Raw genomic sequence first — 12030 nt, 5'->3', positions numbered from 1 at the left:
GACCAGAGAGCAATCACGTGACGTGTGTGTGTGTGTGTGTGAGTGTGAGTGTGTGTGTGTAAGAGAGAGAGATTAATGCATATTTTACATGTAAAACGTGAACTAAAATTGAATTAAAATGTGTGTAGCGTTGTTCAATACAAGTATCTAAGCACTTTTCTTACAAACAACTTGAAACTTACAATCATAATACAATATAAAAAAAACTAAATAAATATACATACAGTTTCCAAAAAGTATCAGAGGAAAAAAAGAATATTACATTCATAAAAGACAATTTAAAGGACGGTATCAAGTGTACAATAACCATATAAACCGTTTAAAGATAACATTGAACTGTAGCACAACAACGTATTTAATTATTCACAAAGAGTCTTGACCATCTGCGTGCCAAAGTGGCCTTAGGCAAGATACTCACCCCCAAATTGGGGGTCGACCTTTTTATGCTCTGCACAAATCTTCAGATAATGTCGGAGAATCACACAAAAAACTGATTTAAAGGAAATTTATTGAGTTTCTTCTCCTTTCTTACACAAAGTAGAATCGCAAAATGTTACGTCATCACAAGTGGACGGCTTGCAAACAACGAGTGACGACACAGACAGCCGACGTCGCGGGGGTATCTAAACAACAGAGAGCGGTGTCTCCTCGGGTCGTGAAATTTACTTAATTTGAATACGTTTTAAAATCTGCCTCAGTGTTTCCATAGTATCTTTCTTTAAACTCACAGTTCACCTCTGCTTTCACTCGGGTTGACATCGTCCAGTCGGACTTACAAAACAGAAGATGAAGGCTTGACAGGCTGCTAACGTGAGCCTGCTGGAAAATTAGCTTGTATTTGTTTCATTCGATAGTTAGTGAAGAAGAAAACATGACAACTCTAACAAGACAAGATCTCAACTTCGGACAAGGTAAGGTAACAACATTAGCGTGAAATGTACAAATGCAATGCCTCGATACAATACATTTCCTTATTCACGAACATGTGCTAGTGTTAGCATAAACAAATCAGTTCTGTATTTCTATAAAGTTTCCCTTACATGCTGTCGACCCCCTTTTCTCGTCATTATGAGTAAACACTCAATAGCTGATTAGTTGATCTGGGTTTGGTGTGAGTCTGTCAATACGAGAGCAAAGACATAAGATAATTCACGTCCTATGGATTCGTTTCGTTGCAGTGGTTGCTGACATCCTGTGTGAGTTCCTGGAGGTCGCTATTCACCTCATCCTGTACGTCCGAGAAGTTTATCCCTCTGGAATATTTCAGAAGAGAAAGAAATACAACGTACCTGTGCAGGTACAGAAGAATTTATGTGCATTTATGATATGCTCACATCTTGTTGGAAGTCACATTTAGCTATAACTTCTGTCTTTGGTGTGTTTATTTGTAGATGTCATGTCACCCAGAGCTGAATCAGTATATACAAGACACGCTGCACTGCATAAAGCCGCTGATTGAAAAGGTAAGATATGACCCGAAGCCAACCGGCCAATATTTGGTTTTGTGTGTTTCCCCTCTGATAAAATCTAACACTTTCCTCCCAGAATGATGCAGAGAAGGTGGTGGTGGTCATCATGGACAAAGAGCATCATCCAGTTGAGAGATTTGTGTTTGAGATTTCCCAACCTCCACTGCTGTCCATCAGGTTTTTCCTTTATTTATGTATTTATTCAGAAATGAATATAGATCTATATCCTTCACATATTGCTGAAAGATCTACATGCTTGTTTTGTGACATGTTGTCAGCATGATCGTGGTCCTCAACTCTTCTTTTGCTTTGCAGCTCTGACACTCTACTTTCACACGTGGAGCAGCTGTTGAGGGCATTCATCCTGAAGATCAGTGTGTGTGATGCTGTTTTAAATAATAACCCACCAGGTAACAGCATTTTTACTTTAGAAATACACGGCAAAGGCACACTCTTAAATAGTGAGGAGGTTAATGAAACAGATACATTTGATTATTTTATGCTGATATGCAACAACTAATCCAATTCAGTTCAGCACTTAAAGGTTGTGTTGGTAATTTGTTTGTAAAATACTTTTTATCTTATTCATTGACATCCTCACCATGTCCTGATAGACATCAGTAAAGTTGTCTGAAGAAAAAACCTGGTGTCTGTGGCCCTCTCAGGGCTGCATGTAACACCTGTCTACCACTAACCAAACTGCCTGCCTGCCCGGACTCTGCCAGTGCTCTCACTCCATATGAGTCCTCAGCTAGGGAGACGTATGCCTTTGTATATCTTAGCAAAGGAGACAGGATTTGGGTGTAACTTCAGAGGAAGTGTAAGCCTGCAAGGTTTAATTCAGGGTATAATAATCTCCTGAGTCAAAACATGTCTCTATCCAGCTCTTCATAAGCAGTCGGCTCGCTAAAATTACAGAAGAGTGCCTTTGAGCAAGTGAAAAGTTGAGCCACTAGAGAGAAAAATTATTAAAAAGATAATTAAGATTGCGATCGCGAGGCCTTTGTTGTTAAAGAGATTATATAACATGTAAATTATATCCATAATGGAATAGATACAAATCATAGATTTCTTAGTTTGATTTATTTTTTTCTCACAGGGTGTTCATTCACAGTACTAGTACACACCAGAGACGCTGCCACACGTAACATGGAGAAGGTTCAAGTCATCAAGGTGAGTTTTTTTTTTTAAACCATCAACACAGGTTTAAACATGATGCAGTATGTTTATTACTTGGTAGAATCGTAAGCACAGAATAATCACATGCATTTGCTGTTTCATGTTTGTGCATCCCCCCCCCAGGATTTCCCATGGATTGTTGCTGATGAACAAGAAGTCCACATGCAGGAGCCGAGACTCATCCCACTGAAGACCATGACCTCTGACATAGTAAAAGTGAGCAAATCTTTCTCATCAGTTCAAAGATAAAAACACAAGCATCTTCCAGACATGCACTGAACTCAGAGATCCTTCAGGAAATGGTATATGTGTGAACGCAAATGTCCGATTTAGAGCTTACGGATTTTCTGCAGACTCTCTCCAGCCAGCGCCTCAATTAAAAAAACTACAGTATGTTCGAAGGAGATGATGTGAGAAAACAGCAGTACATCCTTTGCAGGATTCACCGCATGCAAGTGGATGTGATGATGTCGTTTCTAACATGCCAGGGAAGCAAAAAATGAGGGGGAAAAAAAGCAAATATCTCAGGGTAAAAAAGCAGTGTCATACACATAGAAGATACTGACGCAGATGTCAAGAGAGCGTTTGGTGATAAAGGCAGACGCCAGTGTCAAAGTTCTGCAAACAAAAACATGATCTCTGCAGTGGAACTTTTACATTACGTTCTGCCTCCTGTCTGCCGCTTTACCCCTCACCCTCCAGAGACTTGTGTTGTGGTACTGATACAATACTGATATTTGTTTGTTCTTTTTCTTTCACAGATGCAGCTCTACGTGGAGGAGAGAGCCCAGAAAACATAGGAAATTCAGACACTGCTGCAGGAGCCTGTTTGTGACAACACTGAATCATGATTAAAGTGGGTAATGCAGCCTATCAGAGCTGCAACAGCTTAAAAGAAAGACGAGGATGTGTTGAACACATGGGATTAATGAGTGAGATATTCCTGAGGGAATGTGTTTGTGAAGTGTGTCAAGCTGCAGTTTGGGTAGGACTGTTACATCTGACATTCATCATTTGTCTGTGATTTTGGAACAAACCACACACGTATAGATGGATGTGGTTCTGTTCTTATTGTCATGTACTGTGCGTTTTAATGTTATGACTGCAGGTATTTGGAGTAACGTGATCATCAAGATTGAAATGTAGTTGCACCATGACAACAAAACTTCAAGAGGATATTGAATCCTTCCGGAGAACATCAGCTTCACTTTAAACCCCACTTGTATCAGATTAACCCTGGCTCAGCTGTTTTTTTAAATGTAGAAATATCCACTACACATTGTTCTTTGTAGGCAAAATTCTTTTTGCTAATGCTCACTGAGAAGAAGTAGCCTTGTCACATGCACTGGGAGGTCGGAGGTCAAGTCATCTTGCTGTTTGAAGGATGAGTTCATAATTGAGCCACAGCAGTTCTCTGCATGTTGTCTACAGTCACATCATGTATGCTGTGTCAAAACCGCGGGATGAAAGTTTATTAGAATGAAAGCATCTGTGTGTTTTCACATGTACATTTGTACCCATTTGTAATGACCGTTCCATTTTTACATGACTAATGCAGAGATGTGTTTTGCATTTAATTTTTTACCACTGATACCATTGTTGATTAATGTAAAATATTATTAAACTGTAATTAAATCTTTTTTGAAGCATCAGCACTAAAGATCTCTTTGTATTACTATGCAAATATTGAAGTAGAATGACTCTAGGTAAGAGGGAATGAACACTCACTGATTTAATAAATCCAGTTCTCCCACTGCCGGCTGAGCGGGTTCTCATGGTTGTTTTTTAAAGTAAATTAGCTGTTCCACAGAACATGTTTCTCTGTCATCAATTTAGTTTCAAAATTAAAAAACAAACTCACAGTTACACAAATGTGATAATAACAACTCCACAAATACAAGAACCAGCTATTAAAAAGTAACTTCATGAGACCACATCAAAATGATTCCCAGTTTTTGTATTATTTCATCACAGACTCCCGTTATTACTATAATTTTATTTTAAGCAATATTTCCTGTCGTCTTTGTATGCTACAGTTGCTTATGGTGGACAGGATTCAGACCAAAAGTGGGACACTTTATTTCAGGTTGGTCATGTAAAGCTGAGGTTAAGTTGTTAGTTAGTTGCAGGATGTAAAGCAAGTTTCAATTCAGGCCCAGAGCTTCCTCTACGTTTTGAAGAAACATCCTGGATGAAGAAAAACTTAATGGCCAAATGGGTCTATGTGTATCTGTTTGCCAGAAAGAGGATGTAACCAAAGGTTCAGGCTACAGTTAAACAGACTACAGTGAACAATAAAATAGAAATAGGACATGACAACCATAGCAATGATGCCAAGGCTGTTTGAAAAAGTAATATAATTGTTTCTCTCACTTTATCTGCTTTATATCACCTGGACCAAATCAGATATTGATGCATGGGTGCCTGAAAGACACACTTTGACACTTTTCAATATTCAACTCTTCCTCAATGAGGCAACAAGACAACAGGTACACATATTATTTAGAATAATTTCAATAAATAAACAGACTTTGATTTAACTTTTAGTTTCCATGTATCAAAAACAATGACACATGATTCCTGAATGAAACAAATTCCATCATAAACTGGAGTTTCAGTTCTCTAAGAAGGCAATGGGCTTTTTCTTATTAAAGCTTCAGTGTGTAGAATTTAGTGACATCTAGTGGTGAAGTTGGATGTTGTAATTGAATACTCCTCACCTCACCCTCCCCTTCCAAACATGAAAGAGAACCTGTGGTAGTCTTCAGTTGTCATCAAAACTCAAAAGATTTAGTTTGTCCAGTTTGGGCTACTGTAAAGAAACATGGCGGCCCTCGTATAGAGAATACGCTCCCAATGTAAATATAAAGTATTTAAACATAAAGGGTGGTTATATAGGGTAAAGAAAACAATAATTCGTACAACTTAGATGAAGCACACAAGTGAAAACAAACCCCTAGGATTATTTTATATTCAATATCTGCCAATAGATCCATTTCAACTAAATCTTACACACTGTGCCCGCAGCACCAGGCTCAAAGACAGTTATTATTTTTTCGGGGCATGGCTAGATGGGAGCCTGTGACTCAAGCATTTCATTGCCGGGGACTGCTAAATGTAATTGTGCACATGACAATAAATCCTTGAACCTTTAACTGTGTTCATCTTGTACAGTGCTGCCCCCTAGTGGACAATCAGCATCTGGCACTGAACACTGCTACACCACACTTTTCCTCTCTGATATTCATTGAGAAGACCCTCCACCTGAGCAGCAGGTTGACCTGGAGTGATTTGACCAAAACTTATACCAAGATAAAAAATATTCCTGAAGTTAATACCAATAACTATCACAATAAATATCATATTATTATATCTGTTTAGTTTGAAGAAAGTTTTCTTGGTCCTGAGTGGAGATCTTCATTATGAGCAGAGAAAGACAAACACTGAAGCATTTATGTGTCATACCTCCTCACCACACTTGCAATATGTATAAGTATTATATTGATATGCATATGTGTTATGTTGCTATTGATGACAGTTACTGTGCGATAATTATTAATAATGTTTAGTCGCCCGGCCCTAGCATGAGGTGTCCCGTCCGTCTTTTGTGTTCTGTGTGTTTATGCTTCAGGTGCAGAATTGAATGTTATCAGTGGTTTGAGCCACACAGGCCCAGTACGCTTTGCTCTGTGTGAAAGAGTTTTTCCCCATGGTGCAACAGCCTCATTATCTTGTTGTGACTCAGGCTGCAGGGGGCCTCTGCACCACAGGCGCTCAGATGACCTTTGATACAGGACATAGAACAGGCTCAATCCTGAGGGGACAGAAAAAAAACAGGAAGAGCTGAGCTGAGACTCCATGTTAGTGTAACCCGATCTGGAGCAACCACCAAATATGGTTCCTGGTGCGATTGCTTAACTTACATTCTTGTCAAATCTGGAACTTGTGATTCGTGTGGTCTTTAAGTGAAATGTTCTTCTTTTGAGAGGCGGTTGTACAATGTTATCATTTATCAAGTCGTTTCTACCGACTTCCTACTTCCTACCAGGATGGTTGATTCTAGATACAAACCCAGTGGATAGTTTACTTCAAGGTGAGCTCCCCGTCCATCTAATTCCTATGATGTCAACATGGCGACAGGCTGTTTCTAAACTGCACATATATGTGGCTGCATATTGTGATGCTTACATGTTGTGTGACCTGCAGGACTGGTAGGTGCATGTGGGATCTCTGTGCTGTGCTCCTTGATGAGAGTGCACTTCTTTTTAGTGGAAGAGCGGTAAGGAAATTGTATTTTCAATAGAACTGTACATGAAGATGAATTTGGTGTTAAAATATATAATCTGACTAGTCTGACTGAAGTGTCACTGTTTTTTTTTTACTTCAGTGCTGGTTCACACTGTTTCCATTTTTCACAACTAACAGCTGGAGTGTTGAAAGTGATGAAAGTGATGAAGGGAGAAAGAGGAGGACACCTTGTCATGAGAGGAGAACTAAAGCTGGACTTACTGGGATGCTCCAGTTTTTCATTGTGACTGGAATACTGTCTGTTGTGGGCTCCCGTGTGGCGTCCTTGGTGGTATTAGAATTTTGTCTTCGGTCTGTGTCTGGGTTGATCACATCTGGACAAGTAAGAATCTTATTTGATCAAAAGAAAAATATGCCTGATACTCAAATGTATGACTTGAATCACTTGTTGCATGTACTCCTCTCTGGACTTTATCAAATCAAAATGAATCCAATGCCTGTTTACAGCAACCAGGCTATTATCTGATTCCATTCATCCATTATTTCTCTCCATGTGCCCATTCATTCCCTCAGGAGTACAGGACATGTCTGCAGCAAGTGTTGGTTCAAAGCCAGTTCTCCGTGGGCTGTGCCCTAAGCTGCAGTCTGTACTTTCTCCACGAGGGGGCGTCACAGCGCTGGCTATGTCTGCTCCTGGCAGCAGCACTCAGCTGGTTCCTGGCTCGGCAGGCCACCCGCCTGATGCACCATGTCATGGCTCTGTACAAACTCCACAGCTCGCAGCGCTACTGTGGCGTTTGCATCAGCCTCCTCACATCAGGCCAGTGCCTGCTGCCCATGCTGTGCAGGACCCTGATCCTCATCTTCACCGTGGCCGTGGTGGCCTCTGTGTCAATCATCAATCAACACTTCCTGTCTGCAACAGAGGCTGTCAGGTTCTGGACACCACTGACTATCTGTTACACACTGTTGGTGGTGTACATGCAGGGTGAGGAACACGGAAAAACATGAACATGTATTTCAAACATTGTGGTGCAATGCTCGCTGTTTGTTACTTCCCCCTGTTCTTATGTGATCATTAATGCAAATGTCATATATTTAGGCATCCAGAAGTATTAACTGTCGTACAAACCCATCCTGTATTTTCACCAAATATTTCCCCATCGTGCTGTGTTTTGGGTTCTGCAGATGCTCAGCACCATGCGTCTGGCAGCGAGGTTGTGCTGAACACAGTGATGGTGCGTCTCGGGGGCTTGATGGTCCTGATGCTGACTGTTGGACGCTGGGCTGACGTGCTCCACATCCTAATGTGTTTCCTGGGCGAGGCCAGCTGTCTAATCCCCACAATGGATCTGCTGGATGCAGCATCCTCACAGGTCAGTGAGTCTCCATAGAAGCAACACACGGGGCTACAAGCACTCTCTGTCCACCGAGACTCAAAAACTGGGGCAGAGTACCACTGTGTTCATTAGACTGTGTCCCAAGATGAGACTGAACTTCTCTAAACTTGTATCCCAGGTGGACAAGGTTTAAGACCTCCAAGACAGATTCAGGTCAAAATAGTCTCTCATTCAGAACACTGGGCCTACTTTCACTATCACTGGTAGATTGTTTAAAAAGGCCGGTTTAATCTATTCCACAAACTAATAGGAAAATATAAGATACAAACCAATTGACACATCAGTAAAGTCAATTGGAAAGTTAAGACTCCAGACTTAAGTTCAATATAATATTACTGACATAAATATCATAGTAGCTGTGGTACTAGATATCCTATCTGTGATCTAAGCTCGTCCTGCAGCAGCTTGGTTGTAAGCTATCTCATCATCTTGTGTCCACATTTCATCTGTCATGTTTGTTTTGTGCAGATATGATGAAGAGGATTATTCAGATGACGTCAAAAGAGAGAAGACCTCGGGCTCAAGAGAAGGAGCATCGCAGAAAGCCACAAATAACTTTTATAACTAACAGCACTTCTAAATGACTTATTTAGTGTCTGTCTTATTAGGGCAACACAAGCGATTCATGCTTTTGTACTGTGAATGTAATATTTTCATTAAAATGCCAAGTGTTGCATTATGATTGTTTTTTTAAGACGAGACAATGGTTTGCTGTTCTTGACCCACAGTTTTGATATTAGATAAAGATGAACCCTGAACAGAAACATGTTATAATTTCATTTGGTTAAACAGCTATCTTTGTCTCAATTATGAAATAGTTGTGGTAACCTCAGTATATTCAGCCACATATAACTTGTGTCCCAAGGTTTTGTTTATTGTTTTACTTGATATTCTTGACTGTTATTACCTGATAAATCTCATTTCCTTTCTGGTCACGTCACTAACACTAACTCTGGCAACAAACCTGCAATTTAGGATGTTATTCTATGACTCTGCATGACCTCTTGGATAAATTTGCACAGTAATCTTAGAGATATTTTAGCCACCAACTCCTGGCATGATTCACGCTTAAATATTTTCACTGAAAGTTTGTAACCCCTTCCATGACCATTAGACAGACAAAGGAAATAATAAGTGAGGTTTAAAGGGTTACTTCTGTTGCTACAATCATCTGTATACAATGAGCTCATTCTTATTTACTCACTCACTGGAGTGCTTTAAGAAATAATAATAATAAAAGACTTTCAGTTTAAGAATTAATTACATTTTCTAATATTTAACAAAAAAAAAATCAAATATTTTCAACAATGGAAAAAAGATCATGCCTATAAGGACAAATCTCCACAAATGCATCTGAAGAAACAATGTATACATACTGTGTATATATCTTATGCACTTGTGTTGGCTTAAAAAGTAAGATTTCTGCAAATGAAAAGGGAAAATAAAATATATTTCATTTAGATTGACCTCTAAGATACAAATCCAGAAGATTACACCTAAGAATGTAAATAAATATAAAACCCCAGATTTTATATTCAATAAGATTCTGAAATGTATCTTTATATCTTGCATTTTTATAAAATTGACAGCTGTTATTTCATGGCTGTCACACACAAGAAATCAAGGTTTAACCATACAAATAACTAGTATTGCCTGATAAAGCATATTAATGAACTGATCGCGTAATATAACATTTTACGCGTTTGGCACAATCATCCCCTGCACGCTAGCTGACAGCTTGCACGGTGGGTAGACGTCTTTATTTTTTTATTAAAAGTACCCTTTGCTCTTTCCCACGTAAATATCATGTCATTGTTTTTTTCGGGTCTCGTCCGCTCGCCGAGAAGAAAGAAGCAAAATGGCTGACGACAACGTTAGTGCATAAAAAGTCACACAAAATGGCGTTAGACAAAGAAAAGGATCGGTTACTTTGCTTTAGCTCTGACCTCTGATCCGTCGAACAAAGACCATTTGGAAAAGAACAGACAGCATCAATTGACACCAGCTGCTTTTCGACCCGCGCCAATGTTTTTAATGAGGGAACATTACTGTCATTTACAGACGCGTCTCTGATATATTTGGATTTCACACCCAGGACCATTTCTGTCCACACACTGACGCCGGTGTTATGCCCATTAGTCTTTATTGAGAGCGGACAGAAACATATTCCATGAGAGGGTTTGTGATGGTGATGGTTTGATATCAGTCCCTTCATCCCGTAAAGCTTGTGAAATGACAGTGGACACAATGGCGGCTCCAGTTTCCAGGATAAATCCAGCAGGTCTGGAACATTTAGATTTGGAGTCTAGTCGATCCACCCAAACAGACCATTGTACTCCCGCAGGTTTATTAAGATTAGTTAGTTTGATGAGTAGAATCCCACATGAGGACGTCCTCCATGAGCGGCCGGTCATGGCGGAGGTGTCCTCAGTAATGGCTGCTCCGCGGCTGTCGGCTCCTCCAGAGGTTTCACACTGTCTGTTCTCATGTGATAGGCACGCGGGGCGCATGCGCACTGTGGCTTAGCGTGTCCCCTGTTACCGCAGTTTGACGCACGCGCACTCCGGCTTTAATGTGCCTGCTTAATATAGTAACATAGCAGAAGAGTGTGGCAACACAGGGTTTCTTTACTAAACTTTTCTTTAGTTGTCATTTTCTGAAGGCTAAACTCTTTATTCAGCTCCGGTTTGAGTAAAGACAATATGCACTAAGCAATGAATGAACTAAAACTCAGCTGATCAACTGTTTGAGTGAGGTTGACACATTTGAAATGATCCACACATTAGGTTTGTTTACTAAAAGTGTTAAGGGATAATGTTCCAAGTGAAAGTGCAGCTTTATCTCTCATCAGAGCTTATCACCATGCTCTCTTGTACCTCAGGACCTGGGCCCTATTCCCTCATGTTACTCATTAGCTTAAAACCAAGCTCCGACCAGGTCAAAGTTCTTCACTAAATAGCCCCCTGTGCTATTCTGCCACCCACGAGTAGTTGTACAAGTAAATTAGTCAAATATTTATTTGCCTTGACAGACCAACAGTGTTCCCAGCATAGTGCCATCAGCAGATAAATACTGAACCATGTAGAAGCATACAAGTTATATACTATATACATACATACACATATATATATATATATATAATCTTTTTTTCTTACCATACATGTCAATTGCACTGTTACTTCCTACTTTTTGAGAATTTTTCTTTTGAACTGGATCTCAGACACTTAACTTTGCATGGGTCCGTTTTGGTGATATACTGTATAAATGAAGAAGAGCTGTAGCATAAGATTCACATTATATTCATACCCAGCAAACCAATAAGTTTTGAAGTGTTTACACTCATTGTGTTTCTCTGGTCTCTTTGTTTTCTATGCCATCCATTTATATACAATTCCTGTTAATTATATAAGTTAAAATCTAAATTAAAGATAAAACAATCTCCTGAATTTTAAAATAGTGAGTTAATACTGGGGTTTATTCTGGTATGAGGATCAACAGAATATAAGCTTCTCTATCAACCTCAGGGAAAGAAAATGACAGTGACTGAAGCTCATCAAAGGCCCAGATGTTGTAATCATTAACATTCAATCACTTACAACACACACTTAGTTTCTTTAAGGTTTAAGTTTCTGCAGCCGTCTTCCACACAATCTTTTGTTAAACGGAGGGGGCTCAAACCTTTCTCTGCATGTAATGACTCAATGTTTGTCTAAGTTATGTAGATAAATAAAGCA

General features: G+C 39.6%; 2 protein-coding genes across 4 annotated transcripts; both read left to right on the top strand.

Annotated features, from left to right (window-relative positions):
- Positions 1-557: 557 nt before the first annotated feature.
- Positions 558-4300, top strand: mad2l2 (mitotic arrest deficient 2 like 2). Its single transcript, XM_020088747.2, has 8 exons — positions 558-911; positions 1179-1297; positions 1392-1463; positions 1546-1646; positions 1785-1879; positions 2569-2642; positions 2772-2864; positions 3410-4300. Exons 1-8 carry the CDS (start codon positions 872-874, stop codon positions 3446-3448), a joined length of 633 nt encoding a protein of 210 aa, XP_019944306.2. The 5' UTR covers positions 558-871; the 3' UTR covers positions 3449-4300.
- A 2125-nt stretch (positions 4301-6425) lies between these two features.
- On the top strand, positions 6426-8972 carry tmem82 (transmembrane protein 82). 3 transcript variants are annotated; one of them, XM_020089159.2, is made up of 6 exons: positions 6426-6741; positions 6855-6927; positions 7074-7278; positions 7470-7884; positions 8085-8272; positions 8765-8972. In XM_020089159.2, the coding sequence occupies exons 1-6, from the start codon at positions 6648-6650 to the stop codon at positions 8768-8770; spliced, it is 981 nt and encodes a 326-aa protein (XP_019944718.2). In that variant the 5' UTR covers positions 6426-6647; the 3' UTR covers positions 8771-8972. The 3 variants fall into 3 exon arrangements, with proteins under 3 accessions (XP_019944718.2, XP_069382998.1, XP_069382997.1); XM_069526897.1 differs by having other exon boundaries at positions 7036-7278; XM_069526896.1 differs by lacking the exon at positions 8765-8972 and having other exon boundaries at positions 8085-8290.
- Positions 8973-12030: the final 3058 nt, after the last annotated feature.

This window comes from Paralichthys olivaceus, chromosome 6 (genome assembly GCF_024713975.1).
Source record: "Paralichthys olivaceus isolate ysfri-2021 chromosome 6, ASM2471397v2, whole genome shotgun sequence".
Taxonomy (NCBI): domain Eukaryota; kingdom Metazoa; phylum Chordata; class Actinopteri; order Pleuronectiformes; family Paralichthyidae; genus Paralichthys; species Paralichthys olivaceus.
The sequence above is the reverse complement of the archived record's forward strand: the minus strand, read 5'-3'. Positions and strand labels throughout refer to the sequence as shown.

Coding starts and splice junctions, on each gene's coding strand:
- tmem82 (XM_069526896.1), top strand. CDS start 6,648: ATGTTATCATTTATCAAGTCGTTTCTACCGACTTCCTACTTCCTACCA. Junction 7,279..7,469: donor GGTTGATCACATCTGGACAA/GTAAGAATCTTA, acceptor TCATTCCCTCAG/GAGTACAGGACATGTCTGCA. Junction 7,885..8,084: donor GTTGGTGGTGTACATGCAGG/GTGAGGAACACG, acceptor TGGGTTCTGCAG/ATGCTCAGCACCATGCGTCT.
- mad2l2 (XM_020088747.2), top strand. CDS start 872: ATGACAACTCTAACAAGACAAGATCTCAACTTCGGACAAG. Junction 1,647..1,784: donor CCTCCACTGCTGTCCATCAG/GTTTTTCCTTTA, acceptor TTTGCTTTGCAG/CTCTGACACTCTACTTTCAC. Junction 2,643..2,771: donor AGAAGGTTCAAGTCATCAAG/GTGAGTTTTTTT, acceptor TCCCCCCCCCAG/GATTTCCCATGGATTGTTGC.